Below are 24,461 nucleotides of genomic sequence, written 5' to 3'. Positions count from 1 at the left end.
GCTTTAAGTACTAGCGAGGGATCATTGATTTCTTTGGAGCCATGGTGCTCATCCTTTCACAGCTGGGGAACTGCTTTGCTGTGAAATAGAATTTCAGTTGGATGCAAAATTAATCAGCTTTCACAGCTCTAATTTTTGACTAAGACACTGTGTCAGTGCGTTTGGTACATGCTGTGTTTGAGCCTGGAAGCCTACGCCTTGCATTTGTGTAGCATCGTGACACTACCACCTGCCTATCGGATGTCGAAGCTGTGGGGAGCAAGGGGCCTGGGCAGCCAACGTTTTCTCTGCTGCCACTGGGGGTTCCTCACAGCTTAAATCCAGGGATGATCTCTCAGGGACAGATGGGACCTTAGCGGCTCTCTAGTCCGATCCTCTGCCCAATGGAAGAAATCCCTACTAATACCCATGATGTGAGTGGCCAGTCCATCCCATGCTTGCGTATCTGCAATGATGGGGGAATCCACTGCCTTACAAGGCGAAGTCCCATATTATATTTTGAATCATATCTAGGCTTTTTGGGGAATGTTTTTTTTCCTTTCACAGATAAGCCCAATAGGGCCGATTTCACATCGCCTTATCTCTGAACTGGCATGAGATCAATATCACAGGGACAGTCACTTTTCTTATCTGTAATGGCTCTAATGTGATCGATTTGTGATATTTTGATCTTGAAAGCTTGGGAAGGCCATATATAGAGAAAAACTGACTTCTGTGATCTAATACTAACTGCCAAAATCCAATCTCTTCAGGCAATTTTTAAATTAGAAGGATATGTATGTCTTCACAAGAAACAGAATGAGGCAAACATAGGCATTTATATTTGGTACAGTATCCTCACCCTAACAACAAAAAAGGAATGTTTTTTCTCCTTATGTAGGCAATCACACAGAAAGGATCAACAACCATGTTCTTTAACATAATTTTTCATTTTTCAAAATCCTCCTTGAGTAAGGGAAATAGTCTGTTTACAAAGAAGCTTTTCACTTTTACAATAAAGTATGATGGAAAGAATATACTCAGATATGTGTTTTGATCAAGACCTATTCCTGCCTTTGCTTCTCTATTAAAGGAAGGCCATTTGTGGCAATGGGAGAGAAAAGATGAGTGAGTCCTGGCCGCTGCCCTCAAGGAGCTCAGGATCTTCCCACCCGGAGGCAGGAATAACAAAGACCCACAAAAATCGCTGGCACTTAATACAGAGTGATGGATGGTATAATAAGGATAGAAGGAGAACTCTGAGGAAGCAGGGAGGAAGCCAAGGCTAATGGCAGGTGGGAGGATTGGGGAAAAGTGCACAACTGGACTAACTGACTCTGAGTTGAGTAGGGGGACATGCATGGGGCTTCAAGAAGCTTAATGGGAAAATGCTGCAACACCGGGGCATGTTCCTAAAACTTCTCTCAGTGCAGGTGGAGGGGGAGCTTTCCAAACTCAACAGTTAACAACATTCTCCCAGTATGTTTTCGCTTGCATTGTGTGTGATCACTATATCCAGAGCTAAGGTTTGGGGGATATGTGTGCTTATTTTGTTGATAGGAGCGTTAAATAAATATTTCATGACTTAGCCATTTGAGTTTCAAGGTTCTTCTCAGCACCTGCCCAGAATATCCAGAGGTAGGCCTTCCTGGTTCATATTTATACCCTGTATCAATTCTTAATTTTGAGCTTTTTATTAATTATGAGCATTCAGTGAGTGATTTTGTTCAGAAAAAAAGCACATCCATTTACCTTGATTACTTTTCAGTCAATGACATTGAATGACCCTGGGGATGTATAAGTGTTTATGAGATGGGCACCAAGTACCTGAGTGTATTGCAATGAAGATACAGAGGAGTCTGTGTCCGAGTGATGCTCTCCATCCAGTCCACTAGATCCTGGAAATTGTTCGGTCATCTAAAGGAATAACACACATGAATTCAAGCTCACTTTATATTAAAGTAGACATTTTGAAAGGACAGTACCAATGAATCCAACAAAAGGATAATATCACAGCCCAAAGGACAAGCCAGCATTTTATTGAGCACATAAACTATGTGCTTTACCTGCATTAGTTCTCTGAATACACATAGGAACTTCTCTGATATTGTTGGCTACTGGCTCACATTTCTCCATGTGTGACCTCCCCTTCTAACTGAATTCCAGCTTTGTTCTGATCATCGGTCTGCTCTCCACATGGCCCAATGCTTTACTAAGCCGCTCCCAGGAATGCCAGGCCCCACACTGGAGGCCGGTTAAGAGTGGGCAGATGGGAACACCTGGGTCGCTCAGTCTGTTAAGTGTCCAACTCTTGGAAGTTTCGGCTCAGATCATGATCTAGGGGTTGTGGGATGGAGCCCTGCATCGGGCTCGGCGCTGGGTGTGGAGTCTGCTTGAGACTCACTCCTTCTCCCTCTGCCCTTCCCCGCTCTGGCTCACACAAGCACTTCTCCCTCACTTTCTCTTTCTCTAAACAAACAAACAAACAAAAAAAACTGGGCAGATGATGCAGTTATGTAACATTAGGTCTAGACTGGGTGCTTAACATCATGGCTGCTACCTGTGATGAAGGAGCCTTGCCTACGGATAAAGCCAGAGATAACTAAGCAAAATGACTCCTGGGTCCCTGATGATCCCATTAAGCTACCGAATGAGACAATGCAGAAACCACCTTTTGTTCAGTGAGATAATGTTATTTTCTTTCTGAATGAAGCCATTTTGAATCGAATGTTTTGTATTCTCAGCCAAACACCACACTAATTGACACACATAGGTACTCTATTATCCTTGTTCTACAGATCAGGAAACTGAGGGGTAAGGAGGTTAAGTAACCTCTCCACCATCCTACAGCTAGTTTAATATCAGAACTTGGATAAAATTCAGGTCTGCCCTACTCCAAAACCTTAATTTTTGGCTGTGCCCCTCCTGCATATGCATCTTTATTTGAAATCTGTAACACCAAAGCCCTTAAATCAATTCCAAGGGGTTTCTAATGGTCCAAATATATCAAATACATCATTTATAAGAAAGCCACCATGCTCAATTTTTGGTTTTAGGAGTTGGAAAATTTTCTCTATAAATACTAGAGAGTGAATATTGTAGGATTTGTAGGTCATGTGGTCTCTGTCACAACTGCTTAACTAATTGTAGCCCAAAAGCAGCCATACAAGTGAGTTTAGCCGTGTTCCAATACAATTTTATTTACAAAAACAGGTTGTGGCGCAGACTTGGCCCATGGACCGGTTTCTTGTGCCCCATTCTATATGAACTAAATCTGATTCTTGATTAAGGCTCGCCAACTAGGAGGGATGAACGTATTTGTTACTGGGTGTTTACAGGGAATGTCCCATCAGAGAGAAGAGAAGAGAAGCCATGGAGTCCCAGTGTGGGAAGGACACAGAATATTCCCCCTTTGCCAAATCTTTAGGTGTTAAAGAGGGTGATTATGTTTCTGCTGATTAGGAAATAAGCAGAGGGAGGGGGAATCTTATGATTCACCATTAGAGAAGCAAACTCTGGAGGGTCGTTAGCCTCTTATCTGTGCCTTATTTGAAATTTGTTAAAAATTCCAAATTGTCTCAGCACTGCTTTCAAAAACCACCATTTTCCCTAGTACCTAAATTATTGAATGATCCACAAACACTTTAATACATAACAGCTCTTTCTGCGAATGGAGAGATAAGGGTCGGAAATGAACAGATGATTATAGTTATTTGATTTCAGCTTTAATTGCTTTCCAACAGGCACAGAGAATGGACCAATTTTCTCAAAACAATATTTGTTCTGAAACAGAGGTCTGGGAGTAAAGTTTTGTCAATAATGCAAGGAGCTTTGGGCAAGTACATGATGGGTTTTCCTTCTTTTTTCTCTAATGGTTTGCAGTGTATGTTCCCTTTCTTTCAAAGGCATAGCGTGAAATAGGACTGTGATTATTTTTCACAGAATAATATTTTTCACCTGTTAATAAACTGGAAATAAAGAGGGAATATAAAAAAACCCAAGATTGAAAGACAGGGAAGGAAAGTTTTCACTCATCCCACCCTCTGTAGCCACTGATTTACATCTTGTCTCCATGGATTTGCCTATTCTAGACATTTCATATAAACGCAATCATGATATACCCTATGTCTAGCTTCTCCCACTAAGCATAATGCCGTCAAGTTTCATCTGTGCTGTCATATATATCAGTACTTTACTGCTTTCATTGGTGAGTAATATCCCATTGTCTGGATACACCACATGTTCTTTTTTTTTTAAAGAGGATTTATTTTATTTTTTTTAATTTTTATTTTATTTATGATAGTCACAGAGAGAGAAAGAGAGAGAGGCAGAGGCAGGCTCCATGCACCGGGAGCCCGACATGGGATTTGATCCCGGGTCTCCAGGATCGCGCCCTGGGCCAAAGGCAGGCGCCAAACCGCTGCGTCACTCAGGGATCCCAACACCACATGTTCTTATCCATGGATCACTCGATGCTTCCTTTTTTTTTTTTTTTTTTTTGTCTACAAATAATGCTTCTGTGGACATTCATATGCAAGTATAAATATTTGTTTTCCATGAGAATTTGTTTTCAATTTTCTTGGGTTACACATGTAAGAGTGGACTTGCTAGTTCATATGGTACCTCTGTTTAACATTTTGAGAAATCGCCAAACTGTTTTCCAAAGGATCTGCACCATTTTTTCTGTCCTACAGCAGGGTATCAGGTTCCCAGATTCTTTACATTCTCTTTGCCAGCAGTCGTTCTTGTCCATTCCTGTGGGAATGAAGTGGTATTTCATTATGGTTTTGATTTTTATTTCCATGATGACTAATTATGTTGAATATTCTTTCATGTGTTTTATATATATCAAACATATATATATGGGAAATATATATATATTTCCCCCCCTTTGGAGAAGTTTCTAATCAAATGGAAGTTTTAAACAAGAAAAGACATAAGATAAAGTTAATATTTCCTAGAAGTAAATAATGCATTGGGCCTTTCAATTATTATGAAAATGAATAATAAGTAATAATCACATTTTATAGATAAAATTTATAAAAATTAAGGACTTGCTGAAAAGCAGGTGGATATGGTAAAGCCAGGAGTCAAACAAGACCTATAGATCTTTCCTTTGTGCCATGTGTGTCCTAACAATCCATCTCTCATCTGCATTTCCACAGATTAGTAAGACAGTGATGATTGAATGAAATGAAGTCTCTCCCTTCCCTGGAAAAAGACAAAAACATAAAGAAAGCCGTTTGAAGAATAATGCAGAAAGGTCTCAATTATTGTCCTGAGATCAAAGGGATAGTTAAGTTGCAGGCTGCACACTTGTGACATCATCATGTTTCTGGTAACGGGTGGAGGCATTTCACTGTGTATGTAATCCAGTCTCTTCAGTAGCCAATGGGAAACCCACAAACTGCCCTGAGAGGAACATCTTTATATTTGAAATTCTGTGGCCCCATCCAGTCTCCAGGCAAGTGCTAAGGAGACCACAGACTCTGGGTGCTGTGAGTACACTTGCCACCCTCTTCCCTTGCCTGGCACTTAGCGGGAGGGACCAGGCATCTGATAGTCACACGTGCCTGGTAGTTCCTGGGACACAGCCACATGCCTTATGATCTCAGTACTGAGTTCCTCAGTTCTACCCCAGGCACTAGTACAGTACCTAAGAGTCTTAGAGTAGATGTTCAATGATAGATTGTTAAATTAATACATGATTTTAATTGGCATCATACGAAGACATTGTGGAATTGGATATTAGGTGATGCTTAATAAATATGTGTTGACTTACTTAGTAAAAGGGAAAGAAGGCAACAACGTGCTTGCTGCCCAACTCTTGACAAGATCCACTCTGGAGCAATGTTCCTTTTTCTCATTTAGGCTTCAAGAAACCCCGTGAATTATACATTTTCATGTATTCAGTTTATTCATGTTCAAAATGTCCAAGTAGCAAAGTTGGGATGCAAACCCCTATTCACAAACATACACTGCAGAGCATTAGGTTGGGTTTTGAGTCTACTCAGACTTGGTTGCACATATGGAGACCACAGCACTGAGTTCTAACGTGAGACAAAGAAACAAGCCTTTCATTTCCCCCTTGTGCTTGGGATGTGCCCCACACTGTTAGAGAATGGACGGGGTCACAGGGGCTGAGACTTTTTAAGGCAGTGAAATGAGTGATGTAGAGGAGATTTGGGGAAAATGTAATTGTTTTGTAACCGGATTGCATATTCCTAAGACCTGGAGGTTGTTAACAATGATAAATGGCCTAGTGACTAAATGAATTTTAGTTTGTCTCTTTTGAACAGATGTGGTGGCATTTTAGGGGTTAACACTGCAATGTCGATTTCCTATATATTTAGTCAGTGTTTTTTGGGTCTTTTCTCTTTAGCCTTTTTAAGTGGGGATACGTTGAAGTTCAAATGTCTTACATTCCCAGAAACTCTTTTCATTTTTACTGTGTTTCTTCTGTCCCTTCATATCTTCCTAGTCCTGTGGCTTTGTTTTTTGTTTTTTTTTAATAAATTAATTTTTATTGGTGTTCAATTTACCAACATACAGAATAACACCCAGTGCTCATCCCGTCAAGTGTCCCCCTCAGTGCCCGTCACCCATTCACCCCCACCCCCTGCCCTCCTCCCCTTCCACCACTCCTAGTTCATTTCCCAGAGTTAGAAGTCTTTATGTTCTGTCTCCCTTTCTGATATTTCCCACACATTTCTTCTCCCTTCCCTTATATTCCCTTTCACTATTATTCATATTCCCCAAATGAATGAGAACATACACTGTTTGTCCTTCTCCGATTGACTTACTTCACTCACATAATACCCTCCAGTTCCATCCACGTTGAAGCAAATGGTGGGTATTTGTCGTTTCTAATGGCTGAGGAATATTCCATTGTATACATAAACCACATCTTCTTTATCCATTCATCTTTCGATGGGCACCGAGGCTCCTTCCACAGTTTGGCTATTGTGGACATTGCTGCTGGAAACATCGGGGTGCAGGTATCCCGGCGTTTCATTGCATCTGAATCTTTGGGGTAAATCCTAACAGTGCAATTGCTGGGTCGTAGGGCAGGTCTATTTTTAATTCTTTGAGGAACCTCCACACAGTTTTCCAGAGTGGCTGCACCAGTTCACATTCCCACCAACAGTGTGAGAGGGTTCCCTTTTCTCTGCATCCTCTCCAACATTTGTTGTTTCCTGCCTTGTTAATTTTCCCCATTCTCACTGGTGTGAGGTGGTATCTCATTGTGGTTTTGATTTGTATTTCCCTGATGGCAAGTGATGCAGAGCATTTTCTCATGTGCGTGTTGGCCATGTCTATGTCTTCCTCTGTGAGATTTCTCTTCATGTTTTTTGCCCATTTCACTTTGGTTGCATATTTGCATTTCCTTTCCTCCTTGGGCAAGCTTCTCCTTGCCATGCTTTCTAGGAATTTGTATCTGTTCCACTTCATTTAACATTTCTTTATCTTCTCTTGTGTATCTAGCAATCTGCTAGCTAAGGTGGGGGCTGCAAATACAAGACAGCTTGAATCAAGACATAGTCCTTGTACTCGAAGAACTATGTGTTAGTCTTTTCTGGTCCTTCAGTACGATTTTCATAATTTTTGTAGTCAGGCAGTGGCGTAAGAACTCCCTGAAGTCTCTGACATTTTCTTTGGGAAATTTCTCTTCATTGACTTTGCTTCATACTCGGAATTATAGACAGAATTCCCAGGGATGTTGGAGGTGTTGGCTGGAGTAGGGATCGGGATTGAAGGCATTGTGCTCGGTAAAATAAGTCAGATACAGAGACAAATACTCTATATGATCTCTCCTGAATGTGAAATATGAGAAAGCCAAAGTTGTAGAAATAGAGTAGAAAGGTGGTTATAAACTCAGTCTCTCAAAGAATCCCAAGTAAGCCCATGATAGAAGTAGAAACACATTTTTTTGTGCAAAAGCAGAATTAAGGTGGGTCTAAGTCCCACCTCGGCCCACTCTCTAAGTCCTTCTTATGTAGATATGACCATGAAGCACCAGGATGCTGCTGACAGAGCAGCTCTTTCTTTGAACTCTCTTCAGACATTTGACATAGTGAGCAAATGCACGAGCAGGGGTTCAGGGCCAGGCCCACAATGCCCAAATGAACTGCCGTGCCCATGCCTTTCTCATAACTCGTATCGAGAAGAAATTGCTTGGATTTCTGAACATGAAAATAAAAGATCTCAATAAGAGCCAAAGATATTAAGGGGGAGAAATAAGTTTTTAAATAAGTGAAGTGAATGATGTTCATTTTTATGAAGAATTTTGGAGAATCGTGTCAATGTTTAGACATTATTTCAAAGCCATAATAGCATGAGAAGGAAATTTGAAAGTGACAGTAATAGGAATTCCCAGTGTCAAGCACTGTCTTTGTTTTAGTTTTTGTACCTTCTCCCAATACCTCCCTTACTCAGTGTTTCATTGTGTGCTCAGATCGATGGGTATTGGGTGGATGGGTGAGAACATGAATGGGTTACTGAAAAATATAGCTTCCCGATTGCTCTTAAATTTTCTCATAATAGGGTGACTAATGGAATTTGGCAAGGAGAGGCTTGAGTATATACACCTTGAAAGAGTCCAAGACTCAGAGCAGGTGGAGGTGTGGAATGCTGAAGAATAAGCATTATGGAGTTAGGCATCTTTGGGTGTAATTCCTTCCTTTTCATTTTATAGCTGTGAAATCTCAAGAATATTCTTTGGTCCCTCTGTGCTTCAGCTTCTCTTCTGCAAAATGAAGATAATAATCAAATCTGAAAATAGGTTTATTCAAGCATTATTATCACATTTTGACTTCTAAGGTATCTGTTTAGTCCTAAGATTGTCTAGTTGCCATTGTTACAACTAAGACCTCTAAAAGGCAGTTAGACCATGAGCAGGTCTGATAGACTGCGGTGTGCTTTGTTAATTGTATTAACTTAAAATATTGTGGATGTTTTATTCTAGTTGGTAATAACCACTGCTCAGATCCCCCTGAATGAAGTCTCTGCATGACATCCAAGATGCCCTGCACCAAGGTTCCCAAACTTCCTCAGGATTCATCCAGAAACCAAAGAATTAAGGTCAACTTCATAGCCATCTACTCCTCATCTTCCACATGAATCACCAAAATACTGGCAATTATACTTCATAAAGCTCTTTGGGATCTACCCCTTCTTCCCCACCTAGAATATGCCATACAGGCCTGTCTACATGTATGATTGCTGCCCCACAATGAATTATCCACATGATAATCAGCTTACATAATTGTGCAGAAATATATAATGATTGGTCATTTCCTTCTGGCAAATCATTTAGTAGCTTTTCCTGGCTTTTATCATGATGACCAAAACATTTCCACGCCCCTGTCTGTCTCTGTCCTCACCTCATACACAATACCTACCCCTCATTTTCAGTGTATAGGCCACAGCTGTCAAATGGTCCTTGTGCAGGTCCCCTGAGGCCTTTGCACACCCTCCTCTCTGAAGGGGGCCACTTGCTCCCCACACTCTCACAGTGATCTCTAGATTTCCTCCAGGGCACATATTATGAGAGAATGAAACATTCGGCAAAAGCTACATTCCCATTAGATAGTCCTCTTCCCTACAAAATCTTTCAGGTCTATTGCCAAGGGCAGGGCTTGTCTCATGGGTGTGTCCCCCACTTGGGACAAGATCCTAGTCCTCTAGATGCACTCTCTTTGTCTTTCATTATTTCAAGCAGAGACATTTTGATGGCTACTGAGAGCCTTGAACCACAGATGATGATGCTCAGGACTGGGAAACCCTGTATTTGAGCTGATTTATTAAAACTAACAAAAATGAGTCTCACCCTAGGGAAAATTCTCTGAGTAACCATGAAAAATAATAACCTTTGCTATTTTCATCTGTTTGTTCCATAGACCATAGGTTTTTGGAAGACAGGAATGTGGTTTTTCTTTATTTTCGGGGTGTGTGTGTGTGTGTGTGTGTGTGTGTGTGTGGTGTGTGTTCCCAGTAACTAGCCCATCACCAGCTGCCTGATAGTTATTCAATAAGTATTTATTGAATGAAAATATGCTATAGACCGAAGAGTTGTGCCCCCCCCCAATTCATGTGTTGAACAGTAACACCCAGTAATAGTGTTGGAAGGTGTGGTCTTTGGGGGAGTGATTAGATCATGAGGGTGGAGATCTCCTAATGGAACTGGCACTCTTGTAAGAGAGAGCCCAGAGAGTTCCCTGACCCTCCTTCACCATGTGAGGACATGGCAAGGAGTCTGTCATCCATGAACCAGGAAGCACTCACCAGACGTCAGACTTGCTGGCAACTTGATCTTGGGCTTCCCAGACTCTTAGAATTGTCAGAAACAGATTTCTGTTGTTTATAAGCCACTCAGTTTATGGTACTCTGTTACAGCAACCCAAATGGACTAAGATAATATCCTCACACCAACCCTGCATTCTAGATTTTCACCAATTAGAGATGAGATTTTTAAAAATCCCCTCAGAGGCTTCATTTCTTCTAATCGAATCGCTTTGCCAGGTTAATTTGAATTGTGAGCCCACGACCCCATAGGCTCAGGAAAGTAGGAGTATATTACTGTGAATGAGTAGCTTAAAGATCCAGGATGCAAGAGGAGAGCCTATTACTGACACAGAAGCAGGAGTCACTTAACCTGCATCAGAAGAGGGGCATATACCTAGATATGTTTTTGCAAAGTGGTCTTGTCTTCTGTCTGGTGCCAAATAAAGTCCAGAATACTTGGTGGAATAGCATGTGGTCGTTTGGAAATGTCACAGTCCAGCTGCCAGAGGGATCATTTGCCACTTTTTCAAACTTTCCCTTACTTACACATGGGCAGTAGCATTAGAAATGACAAGTGGCATTATAACTGCTTAGAAATTCCAGTATCATCAGCCGAGGAAAGAACTTGAGCCTTTGCAGGTAATTGGCTAATCTTGATTCCCGAAGGAAGACAGAGTACTGAGATTACTGGGGTGAGGCCTTCAAGCTTCTCCAGCATAGAGACCTCAGCTAACAGACTTCAGGTCCCTGCCTTATCTTCTAAGTCAGGTGCATCAGAGAATTTTAATGAGGTGCCATTTTAGACTTGAATCACTCAGCTCGCCTTTCCACACTATGTTCCCTAAGCAACATGCAACTGGGATTTGATTCACCGTGCAAGAATGCTTTTCCAAATGGGACTGCTGTCCATGCTGGGGACAATGTTCCATTCTCTACAGCTGTTTATTTCTCAGATACACCTTCACGTGACATACAATGGCTGGGAGCCCCTTGCAGCAGCCTCCCATCCAGTCTCCCTGAGCTCCGCTGAGAGGCTTCTGCAAGTCAGCAGGTGACCCACTCACCTTAATAGCACACTTGAGCTGCCTAAAACTCCCATTGTGTTCTCATTATACAAAATTACACTTCCTCACTTGTTTCCCCATATGTGCCAAACATAAAACATAAAAAAAAAAAAAAAAAAAAAAAAAAACCCTGGGACTTCACTCTCCTGTCTCTCTCTCACACATTCCTTGGGTTCTAGTAGCACTGGACAAAATTAGGCCCCTTGACTTTCTATATGCTATTCCTTCGACCTATCCACGCCAACTGGTGCCTGCCCAGCAAAACAGTTCTAGCTGTTAATGTGAAATGTGAGCTCCTACTGCAGTCTTCCCCAAAATCCTCAGGTTAGAAGTAGCTGTCAGCATTTGGAACTTCAGCAAGTCTTCATTCCTGCCTCTAGTACTCTGACCCCACTCAGAATTGCAGTGTTGATGTTTACATGGTCTCCAACCCACCCTTTACCCAAACTAAACTTGGAGCTCCTAGGGGCCATCTCTATATTCCTAGAATTTATCTCAGGACCCATCATGTAGTAGATGCTTAATGGCATGCTTTCTAGGTATCATAAATGGTCATAACAGTAATGATGATACCAACAACACCAGCACACGCATATGTTCAGCATAAACACTACCTCGTATATCTATAATACTACCTCCATATCTATAATAGTGTGTTTAGAGCTAAATGATAAAAAAAAAAATCTATGTTTGGGCTGCCTAGGGGGCATAGTTGGTTAAGCATCTGATTCTTGGTCTCTGCTCAGGTCATGATCTCAGGGTTGTGGGATGAGACCCTGCGTTGGGCTCCTCACTCAGCCCAGAGCCTGCTTGAGATTCTCTCCTCCTTCTGCTCTTCTCCTCCTCGTGCTCGTGCTCTTCTCTCTCAAATAAATAAATAAATCTTAAAGAAAAGAAACATATCTATGATTATGGGAATGGACTTGAGGCTGACTGCTAAAGATCAAGGTATGTTTTTTATACTTATGGGTTTCAAGTAAAAATTAAAGAGTCCTACATATCTAATAAACAAGCATTTATATGTTTGTTTATTCAGTGACTTTCTCCCAGATTCAGATATCTTGCCTGTCAAGTATGCACAGAGGTGATATTCAAAATATTTTATAAGTCATATGGAAATGGCAGGAGTAATCAGAGTAAATCTGTCCATAGCTAGAGCAGAGTCAATGGGATCATTGGTGTGATAGTTGAGTCGTAGGATCAGTTGGTGGAGGAAGGATAGGTTTGTGGAAGAGAGCAAGACTTGGGTTTTCTACAAGTTTGTTTTTAGGTGCCTTTGAGATATCTGTTAGGAAGGGAAAGGTGGGCAGATTGAGTTCAGAAAAGCCAGCGGGCTGGAGGTTTAACTTTGAGAGTTACTGGCCTGTAGGTGATCATCAAACATCATCCAAAGCAGCTGGTTCTCAGGGAGCAACCTGGAGAGCTTGTAAGAGAGCATCCCACCACTCACTTCCAGTTTCTGATGCAGTAAGTTTGGGAAGGGGCTCATGAATTATTACAGATAAGGCTGATTGCTGGTCTGAAGACCACACCCGGAATAGCATTCACTTGGGGGATAAGCAAAAGTGGAGGAAAAAAAAAAAAAAAAAACAGAAAGGTGGGGGTGGGGGAGGTGTCTGTGGGAAGCAGTGTAGTAGGACCAGTCAAGCTGCATTGGTTTGAGTCCAGAAGCTACCAGCCAAGAGCCATATGACCTTGGGTCAATAAGAGAACTCTCTAAGACTCAATTTCTCCATTTGTAAAATGAAGAAAGCAAATACAGCATAAATTCATAGTGCTATTTAAAGCCAAAAAATAACTAATGGGAAATGATTAGCACAGTGCAGAGTGTGAGTTAAGAATTATTTGAAGACTGGTTCTTAAGCCATCTGTCTTTTCAGTAAAAGTTACATGAGGCAGGTGGCAAAGAATAAAAAAAAGCAAGAGGAAAATCACATTGTGTGATAACACGGGAGTCAGGGGAAGGTGTTTTGTCCAGGTGGAAGTGGCTAAGGTGCTCCTGAGAGTTCAAACAAGATGAGAAAAAAAAATATGTCAGTAGCCACTGGGTTTGCAGATGACCAGTGACATGGACTGGACCGTTTCAGTGGAGTGACATGGGGAGCAGAGATGATGTCTGTGAAGCACGTAGCGGAGGGCCTGGAGAAGCCCGACAGCCTGTGACGAGACAAGGGCTCCGGGGACGGGAGCTGCTATGACACCTCTTACAGCTGAAAGCGGCTTGTGCAGGCGTGTGTATGCAGGCAGGTGGAAGGGAATACATTTAGCTGGAGGATAAACTCTGCAATTTCCAAATAAATGCATTTTTATTGGACAAGCTCTGTGTCGCACAGGCTTATTGAAACTGGGGCAGTTTTGAGAAGCGAGATTTCAAACTGTAAGGTGGCAGGTATGTCATGCAAATTTAATAAAGGTCCTTTCTACACTTGCTATGGGAACAGATGGCTCAGGGATGCGTCGGGAACTGTCCCTTCTCACAGTAGCCCCATGACTCAACTGAACTTTTAGATCCCTTGCCCCAGCCCCCCATCAGTCCCATGCCAGCAGAGTGAGCAACGTATGGTCTCTGGCAGCAGGAAGAAAGCTGTCTTTGCTCTTGCCGGCTGAGGAATGGTTTGTTTCCCTTTCAAGCACCACTGCATTCTTCTTGCAATTTTCCTTAACCATTAAATATTTTATAACTCAGTCTCCTGCCAGTGCTTCTCACCAGGTGCCCGATAAAGGGGAGATGCAGCTGGGAATTGTAATGCATGGCAGCAGGTTTCATTTACACCATGCCCATGGAAGCCTCTGCCAGAGTCCAGGACTGTATTTAAATGGGGTCTAGCCTGTAAGGTATTTTGCTAATCCTAAAAGCTTGTAGGTTGCATCTTAACTTTTCTTAGAGCATTCTCATGAACTCAGTGTGAGAAGGAAAAACTGGGTTGACGACTCTGACATTTGTAAGCAAGGGAGTATGTGGACGTGTGTGGGGTTTATGCTGCAGGTCATCATTTTCCTTCCTTAGGTGTTTTTGCTCTTCATAACTAGAGTTACTTTCCCTGTGCCAATTAAATCATGCCCATTCAAGACCCAGCTCCAAGGCCAACCCTTTGGGAAGCCTTCATAGATAACTATGGCCTAAATTAGGCTCTCCCTTTATTTTGATTATCTACTGCAATTATTATCTGTAATAGTCTAGTTAGTGCTCTTGTTCCTGCAACAAAATGTGTGTTCCCACAGTGTGCAGTGTTGTGCTGGCAACAAAGAAAGCCTCAATAAGTAATATTCAGGTTCAACTTAGTGCTTAAGGGGGAAAACCAGTCATTGTGTTAATTCATTAAAAAATTAACTTTCATTGCAAAATCTGCAGGGATTTCTGCTTCCCAGCCTTACATTTTCTTCCCATTTTTTGCTTTAATGAATTAACCCGCACTACTTCCCACTGTGCGTTTAATTACTGTACTGATTGCTTACTATGTATGCTACATGGTGTGGAAAGAATACAAATCTTAAAAAGCAAAGCACTCTCCCTGACCTCCCTAGGGATAAAGACCAAAACCCATAAAAATATAAGAAAACACATTAAACTACATATAACAAGTGCCAGATGAGTGGCCTGGATAATTGTACACAGACTCTGTGGTCCCAAGTGAATGGGCATGAGGACCTCATGCCAACAACTACGCTTCTTGGCCTGAGACCTTACACTTAGGTCATGGTGCTTGGAAGGCCCATCCTTAGCACCATCTCCATTCATCTTCCATTTAAGATTTCTTTGTCCTCTCTTTTAGAATATCATCCCTAATTTTTTCTTCTGTCTCAGCCCCTCTTCCCATGGAGTTGATTTTTCCCTCCTCTCATCAGTTTCTATACACTTTACCTAAATTGCTTTTGAAGTTTTTCTGGAGTCCTAACTTCTGACCAGTTATTCAGGTGGAGTTTTCTTTTATGAAAAGCATGTGCAGTTGTCAATACAGAACCTTTAGAAAAATGCTCATGTATAAAAATGGTCATTCTTCTGTAAACACCTATTATGCTCACCTCTGTGTCAGACCATTCATAAGACCTTGGGTCAGAGATATGAAGACCCCTCTCTCCCTCAGGAGTTCAGGGACTGGTCAGATGGGAGATTCATGGGCTGATGAGGTGGACTGAATAATGTCTGAGAAGGAGGTGCTCTGGAGTTAGAAAAAACCTTGAAAATCAAATGGGAATTCATGGGAATAGTGGGCCCCTCCTAGTGTACTTGCCTGGACCTTCATCCATGTGATTATTTTTTTTAAGACAATCAAAACCTCTAACAATTTGTCTAGTTACATTCCTAGAAACAGAGGACGCCCTTTGAATCTTAATTACATAACAAAACAGTACCATATACTGTAGCCAGTTTAGTGTGTTAGACCGTTGTCAATGTAAACCAGTTTTGAATATCTAAATATAAATATTTAGATATATAAATATATAAATATTCCAAAAATCTTGGATAAGTTTATAGATGAGAGATAATACGGATGAGAGATAAGTTTACAGATGTGGGATTGTTAAGGCGTCCCAAAGGGTTATTTAGGGTCACGATAGTCTGGAGTTAGAGCATATCCATTATGTCATTCTTCCAGATGTCCCCTATTTTCTCTTCAAAACAAGATGTTCACCTGGATATTTTAGAGCACACTGTGTCACCGTAGGGGACAGAAAGAAAATAAAGAAGTAAACCTCATACTTTATTGTTTTCTCATTTGCATTTATGTTTAATTTTAGATGTTTATAATATAGTCTATATGTTAAACAATTAACCAAACATATAGCTACATGCACTCGTGAGCAGATGCACAAATTGTGGAGGGTGTCATCCAAAATTATTGTTGTCTCTTTGATGGGCTGTGTTTGTTTATGAGTGACAGAGAACCTAACTCTGGCTCGGCACAGTTTACTTATTTTTTTTTTTTTTTTTTACTACTTTACAGAAGTGAGTTGATGTTCCTAGAGTTAGTCTAACAGCCTAGTGATTCCATTAAGGAATTTTTCTATTTTTCCACTGACATATCTGGCACGATGCCCTACGAGTGTAAAATTTTACCTCGTGGTGAATCGTGCTTACATTGCCCAGTGCCTCTGTGATTTGAGGTGAGTAGTGATGTATGGACGCTAGATAGTGAAATGTTTAGGTAAACCTAAGGTTTCAAACTTATTGATGATTGCAGTATACCGATAGAAGGATCAAGCCTGGCATTCTGTTACTGTTTATTATAGTAAGATATGAAAAATATTTAACAGCGGTGGGTTTTTTAAAAAATCCAACCAAGTCATTGCAGGGGATAACCATGTGTGTTTTTATTAAGTTTTGGATTCTCCGAGCTATGGAAATAGAAAACCTGAGAACATGTTCAGCCTGATATCCCTGTACTCGCCCACCTTGGAATTCTGCAGAGGCATTTACTTGGGTCTAGAGCCTCTGTTATGTGCTGATAGATGATAACGTGATGGGGAAGGCAGTTGGTAGGATGGGGAGGTAACCACTGGAGACAGCACTTGTCAGATGGAAACTAATTGATTGTAATTGCTTTGCCATTGTATTGCTCTTGGAGTCTGTAGCTTGTTAAAACCACTGATTATAAAATAAGGATCTCACTTTTTATGCTGTAGGTTATGTTAATGAAAAGCTGTTCTTAGAGGAATGATCAGTGAATATCAATAAATGGATAATAAGAAATTAAAGGAGAACTTAACTAACTGATCATGAGTTAATATACTTCAGCAGTCAGAGTTGCAATCAACTGTGTGGTGTTTCATATTGAATATTTTGCTCAGAGCTCTTGAATTTTAAATATTTCCAGTAGAAAGAGAGATTGATTCCGTGTAACTATTTATTGCAAATTTTCTTGAATAACAGATCTTCTCTGTAGAGGAGATCTCCTGGAACATAGAAAATGTGTCTGTTTTGCAGAGCCTTTATTTCATGCCAAAGTATTAACAGACAGATATTTTGAAGTGGAAAAAGAAGTTCCTGTGGTGTCACCAAAAAGGAGGATATTAGAAGTGGGCTTTTTCCATGCCTACGTTATATGAGCAGTATGTGAGTGAAGATTTATGTGAATCTGAGGTCAATGTTTGTTTTCCCAATATTCCTCAATATTAAAATAGGAATACTAGGGATCCCTGAGTGGCTCAGCAGTTTAGCGTCTGCCTTTGGTCCAGGGCGTGATCCTGGGGTCCCGGGATCGAGTCCCACATCAGGCTCCCTGCGTGGAGCCTGCATTTCCCTCTGCTTCTCTCTCTCTCTCTCTCTCTCTCTCTCTCTCTCTCTCTCTCTTATGAATAAATAAATAAAATGAATTAAAATAGGTATACTAAAATGATAAGATTGATAGCAAATTATATTTAACTTGTAAGATATGCATTAACTTTTATATGATTATGATGATTTCTTTAATGATCATGCATTTCACCAATGGCATTTAAACTGTTAGCACTGTTAGAGTGATCAAGATTTATTGGCAACATTTTTACTGAGCTCCCATTATGATTCAGGACTCCACCTCTGACCTTAAGAAACGTAGAGACTAAAGACACAGATAAACATGTGAACGAGTGGCTGCTTGCAGCCTTGAATGTTGAATGCAGTGATGTGAGTGATAAAATGTGCTAGGGAGACACCGTGAGAAAGTGATGGAAGCTCTGAAGGATTTCTGGTTGTCTTCCAGCAAAGAAAAATATGGTAAGAAGGAGAAAGTGTGACAGCTCCTGCTGTTTGGGGAGATAGGAAAATAATTGGGAATGAAGTTGCCTGTCTTCGGGTACAAGAAGATGACACCAGAGGGCAAGATTCTGCATGGCCTATGTCCTTCTCTGAGGAATTTGGGGTTTTTCCTATGGGGATGGGGGGATTATAGGCGTGGGAAGCATATGAATATTTTTCCTTTTAGAGCAATCACTTTCTGCTCAGTTTGGTTGATGAGCAAGAAGAGGTTCATAGTGACTTCCAGTTACTAAGCAGGTACAGTAACCCATGCTATTGAACATGATTATCAAGCTAGATCTAAGTAAAGGAAAACAAATTAAGATTTCATTTATTTATTCATGAGAGACACAGAGAGAGAGAGAGGCAGAGACACAGGCAGAGTGAGAAACAGGCTCCCTGTGTGGAGCTCGATGCGGGACTGGATCCTGAGACCCCGGGGTCACGCCCTGAGCCAAGGGCAGATGCTGAACCACTGAGCCACTGAGGCATCCCTAAGTAAAGGAAATTAAAAGAGTTTAAGTGAAGAATAATTTATTCATCTTTGACTTTTTATGTTATTTTTTAGAAGATTTATTTATTTATTTATTTATTTGAGAGACAGATCATGAGCCGGGTAGGTAGGGAACAGTAGAAGACAGAGAAAATCTCAAGCAGACTCCCCACTCAACAAAGAACCCAGCTCTGGGCTTGATCCCATCACCATCAGATCATGACCTGAGCCAAAATCAACAGTCGGACACTTAACCAATTGTTCTACCCCAATGCCCCCTTCTTTGACTTTTTAAATGTATTTTTTTCTTGAATGTCACAGTGGAGTTACTGCAAATCCTTCACTTGCTTAAAACTCTGAGGCTAGAATATGTAACAAGTGAGTCTGCGTCTAGTTGATCGTACGTACTTATAGCTAGTTTCGTATTGAGGATGAGGATGTAGACATACAGCTTAATTTAAAAATTGTAAGTGATTATGATTTTAAAAACCAATGTTTAAAATACTGCTTTAAGAAGACGATAATTGCATTCTGTTAGGTATTTACCAGAAATACTCTTTGCATTTGAGATTCTGTTTCAGAATCCAGAACATGTTGCATCTTAATTACATATGAAAAGGGGGGGGCAGTGAAAGAATAATTGATTCAGCCACTAGCCAATGAAACCTGTAACTAAAAACAAACAAAAAGACCCATAGACACTAACATTGATTTCCACAGAATGGTCATATTCTGCATTGATCTGATGTTCCATGACATTGGGCAACAAGAAAGGGAAGGAGATGGCATTTCAATCTCTCATACAACACGTTTGTCAAAATTGAAATTAACGAAAGTGGATTTGGGGTGTTTGCAGAACCATTCGGCTTCCACTGTTGACTGTGTCCTCGGCTGGCCCTTAGAGAAGGATTCCAGGCACTAACGTCTAGTGGAGCAATAAGCCACCTGAGTACAGCACCACCTGAGTCGGGGCAGGGGTCTGCTGTAACAGAACGGGGGGCCCACAAACTACAGAAGCCATTTCTCACAGTGTTTGAAGCTGGCAAGGCCACGATCACGGTGCCTGCAGATGCAGTGGTTCACAGAGGGCTCCCTTCTGTCCACCTTCCCATGACTGCAGCGGGCGGGGGAGACCCTGGGGCCTCTCCTGTAAGGGTGCTGATCCCACTCGTGAGCTGATCACCTCCTACAGGCGCCCCCAGGATCATCTCATGGTGACTAGTTTTCAATATGTGGATGGGGTGGGGGGCATGCAGTGGTAAAGTGGTCAGATCCAGTTGCATTTCTTCAGTGGCACAGCTGTCCTCTCTCCCTGGAGGCCTGGGGTCCGTGTCCACGAGACATCCTCGGTGCAAAGGTCCAAATGCTGCAAGGCCGGTGCTGGGGCCTCGTGGTGGCGGGATGCGCCGCTGACTGCATCTCTGGTGTCTTCCCTTGACAGATACAACGACATATTCCACCGAGCGGTCTGAGCACTTCAAACCCTGCCGAGACAAGGACCTCACGTACTGTCTCAACGATGGCGAGTGCTTTGTGATTGAAACCCTGACGGGATCCCACAAGCACTGTCGGTAAGCCCCTGGGGGCTGGCCTGGCCTGGGAGGGCAGGATGCGTGCGGCCTAGCTGCTGGGATGACGGGATCAGGAGTCTTAACGTGGGAAGGGCCAAGGCTGGTGTCTTTGGTATTTGAGGAAGGGAACAATGGAGTTAAAATAGACAATATCTGGATTTTACCTTGGCAAGGAAGGGTTTGCTTTTCTGTCTACCAATCCAATAGATGGGATCATCCCCCCAGCTGAGAGGCCTGCACTTTTGCTGCGGGACTTAGGCACGTTGGCCTGTGCTCAGAAAACATCCCTAATTGCAGCACTGCACATTGTGGCCCCACAGAGCCTGCTGCTCGTCTAAACTCGGGCATCTCAGTGTTGATCGTGAACCAAATCCCAGATTGTAACTGTGTCCACAGAAACCCGGAGCTCATCTTGATTCTGCCCCCATTTACTAATTTCATTATTTTTTAATACCTCTTTTGATGAAACACTCTCCAGCAAGATGTGGTAAATGGAATCATAGTCCTGTTATATAGTCTAGGTAGAGAACTACTTGGGGAAGATTCCCAGTAGAGACCAGGAGGTGTTTAATAGGTTTTTAGGGACTTAAGGGTATATACATGCTAAAAATAAAAACAAATGGAGATAAATAGTGCACTTGTAGACACTGCAGCCTTAAGGTTCCATAGAAGAATCAAATTAGCATCCAAAAAATAATTCCCACTGAGCTTTTATTTCCAGCACTACTCTGGTAATTTGTTTTTTTCTTGCAATTGTATATGCTTCAGCGAACATATATATCCACACACCTTTCCTTCTCTTTATTTACTCTTCTCATATGACACACTTATTAGATTAAGTATTCTGAATCATGAAGCATGGAAAATTTTGACTTTTTCCTCTATTACAAACTTCATTCCATGTTGTTTTATTAAGATGGCACAGAGAAATGCGTCTTATAGTTAGGAGCTTAGAATGTGTTGGCAAATCCTGCCTGGCTCTAAGAGCCAGCTTCAGTCCATGAGGAAAATGAGTTGTCCCAGGGGGCAGCACAGGTTTGGAAGAGCTGATAAGTGACAGTGGCAGATGGTTGTAAGAGTCACCATGCATTCAGTCAGGGTAAGCTGAACTGTGACCATTCCTCATGCTTGAGAGCACGGCTTCCATGTCACTTGAGAAGTGCCATTACATTTACCCCACTTACAAAATGTATACCCCATTTATGTCTTTTGTTGGATTGGGTTGGGGATGAAGGGGAGTGGGAATGCTCCTTCCCTCATCCCTCTTGTTTTGTTATATTTGTTGGGTCAGTGTAGACGGAGGTAGAAAGCACATAAGTGACTTTAAGACCTCAAGGGAGAAGCCAAGAGTGACCTACCCATTCAAAGCATGAATTGTATGCAGGCTCTCATAGATACTCAACCATATGCTGACCCCTTGATCATCATGGGGAGTGGGTAATGCAGTCCATTAAGTTTGAATTCCTAATCGATTGGTGGAGGGGGTCTATAGCCATACCACCCTGAACGTACCCGATCTCGTCTGATCTTGAAAGCTAAGCAGGGTTGCGCCTGTTTAGTACTTGGATGGGAGATTGGTAGAGAGATTAATCAGAAGTCTCACCTAGAGCAGTGACTTTTGAGATGGTGTTTCACCCAAAGGAAGGATCAGATCAGGCTCCACCACAATATGCAGGTGGGTACACTTAATCTTTTCAAAAATGGAGAATGTTGAAAATAACAAAAATAACTCTTATTCCTTTTCAACATACAGCCTCACTATATTTCTGTATTTGTTCATGGTGCATTCGTTTGCTAGGGCTGCTCTAACAAAGTACCACAGATTGAGTGGTTTAAACAAGAGGGGTGTATTTTATCACAGTTCTGGAAGCTAGAAATCTGAACTCAAGGTGTCGGCAGAGTTGCTTCCTTCTGAGAGTCGTGACTGAAAGGGCACCCTTGCAGGTCTCTCTCCTTGGCTTATAGATGGCCATCTTTTCCTTGTGTCTTCTCATTTCCTTCTCTCTGTACTTGTCTATATTGATCCTCTTCTTATAAGGACACCAGTCATACTGGATTAGGGTCCACTCTAATGACCCTATTTTAACTTACCTCTGTAAAGACCCTCTCTCTAAATATGGTCACATTCTGAGTTATTGGAGGTTAGGACTTCAACATATTAATTATTTGGGAGACACATCCAGTCTATTATAATGGATCCAGGTCTGGAAAAAATCTCTTTTACTTTTGTGCATATCCACATGTCTAATTTTTTGCATACACAAGCAGAGATGTATCTATGATTTAGCTGGAACGGTGTACATATATAATAATTTTGACCTTCTGTCTTCATATTTCTTGCATATTTCAACACAGACAACCTGTTATTTAACATAGAGTCACAACATAGCTAATCATGACAAAAGACCAGCCTAGGACAGAGTTGGAACTCGAGCCAGTTAATAGATGCCTATAAATCTCCTACTTGAAAGTATGAATAAATCACACATTGCATGTGCCCACTATTCATCTCCTGGGCTCTGCTGTGAATAAAAAGCTTACATTTGTTCCTGCATTAGCCACTTCTAAGAATTCCTGTGTAATTATTAATAATGTGCTATTTCATACAGTGCTCTATTTAAGTAGTATATTTCATTCATTCATTCTCCATCCAACAAATGCTTACTGAGCACCTCCTATCACCAAGATATTGTTGAATAAACACATACAGAAATGAAGTTAGGAATTAAATGGTGCTGTACTTTGTAATGTACTTGGAGTCAGTGAAGCAGTTCATTGTCAGGAAGTAAGAAAAACAAGGGAAAGTATTTTCCCGTGACTGGCCTGCTATCAGGGGAATCTTTGTGATATGTTCTTAACCATGTTTCAAGTTAAATAAAACACAATTTAGTATATACAGAGGGGGATCTGTGTGAATCCAGCTCATTAAATGGTTTACTTGTGACAAATCTAAGAGAAATTAAGATTATACTTTTTAGTAATTTAAAAGTCAATTGCAATCCTGTGATAAATGTATGGTTGTGATCCTATGAATTAATTTTTTTTCTATCTTGAAAAAGATCGATCAGGCTCTAACACTTTTCTGTTTACTTGCCTCAGAAGAATAGACGCAAGCCTACCTAGATCATCTCTGATAGAGATCCTGAAAGTATATGCTCAAAAATGTTAACAGCATGAATGTTGAGATGAAAGAGGTTTTATTTTTTTGAGAGAGGTTTTATATTTCTCTCTTTGTTATTCTTTTACTCTGTAGTGTTTGTTCAGATATTTCAGAAAGCCATTTATAGTATTTAGAAATTACAGAGCAAGCTAATGAAAATTTAAGAGCAATACCAAGATTCTAAAAGTTACTTGACAGGAGGGATTTTAAAGAAAAACAAATAGGCAATCTTGATCTTACTGAATTTAAATATGCTATAAAATCATAGATCATCGGCTGATGGACTGGTAAATGCAGAACCTGGTATGATGTGGAACTTACTGTACAGTAAGGAGGGATCCATAAATCAGAAGAAAAATGAGAGGCTGATTGCTCAGTAAATTTTGTTGGCTATCAGTCAAAACAAATCAAATTTGGACTTTTACCTCCTTCTTTGTGTGAAAAGTTGTTTTTAATGAATTCAAGAATTAATGCAATTAATAAAAAATGTCTTGAGGAAAACAGTAAATAAAATTACATATTTATTTATGTCAGTAATTGAAGGGACCTTTTGAACAAACACCAATGGAAGGAAAAAATAAACAGCCTGACACAACATTGCATTTTGATCTGAATACCATAAATCAGAAATAAAATTGAAAGATAGACAAATTATTAGTAAACTGTAGGTTAGTAAACTTGAGATCGTGACCTGAGCCAAAGGCAGACACGTAACCCACTGAACCACACAGGAGCTTAATGATTTTTAAAAGCAAGTAGTTGGGTGAGTTAGAGTAAAAGCACATTCTCATTCACTACCTGAGGGAGTACATTTTGTTAAATATCTTCTGTATGTAACCTTTTGGTATGTTTCAAAGTATTTATACTGTTTCTAAAAATGTAGTGTACACAAATGTATATGCAAATTTATTTATAAGAATATTTACCACGGATTTATTTTATATTAGGAGAAAAACCTCTGAATTTGTATATAAATTAGAATATATCTACACATTGGATGAATTCTACCTCACTGGAATTTTCATAATGTTTTAAGGACATGAAAATGGCTCTTATGTCATATATGGAAATTGGGATATTATAAAATTGAACATACAATAGCAATCCAGTTCTAAAAGAGAACTTAGTAAAAAAGACTAATAGGTTTTATAGCTATTTTCTTCTTCAAACCATATGAATTTTCTAAGATCTG

At 40.8% G+C, this 24,461-nt stretch overlaps 1 protein-coding gene across 1 annotated transcript in view; it reads left to right on the top strand.

Moving 5' to 3' along the window:
* Nucleotides 1-24,461, top strand: part of NRG3 (neuregulin 3) — a 1,039,102-nt gene that overhangs the window by 427,898 nt on the left and 586,743 nt on the right. Inside the window, 1 exon segment of the mRNA XM_055324814.1 lies at nt 19,980-20,109. Within this exon segment, the coding sequence (XP_055180789.1) occupies nt 19,980-20,109 (130 nt within the window).

This window comes from Nyctereutes procyonoides, unplaced genomic scaffold (genome assembly GCF_905146905.1).
Source record: "Nyctereutes procyonoides isolate TBG_1078 unplaced genomic scaffold, NYPRO_anot_genome, whole genome shotgun sequence".
Classification (NCBI taxonomy): Eukaryota; Metazoa; Chordata; class Mammalia; order Carnivora; family Canidae; genus Nyctereutes; species Nyctereutes procyonoides.
The sequence above is the reverse complement of the archived record's forward strand: the minus strand, read 5'-3'. Positions and strand labels throughout refer to the sequence as shown.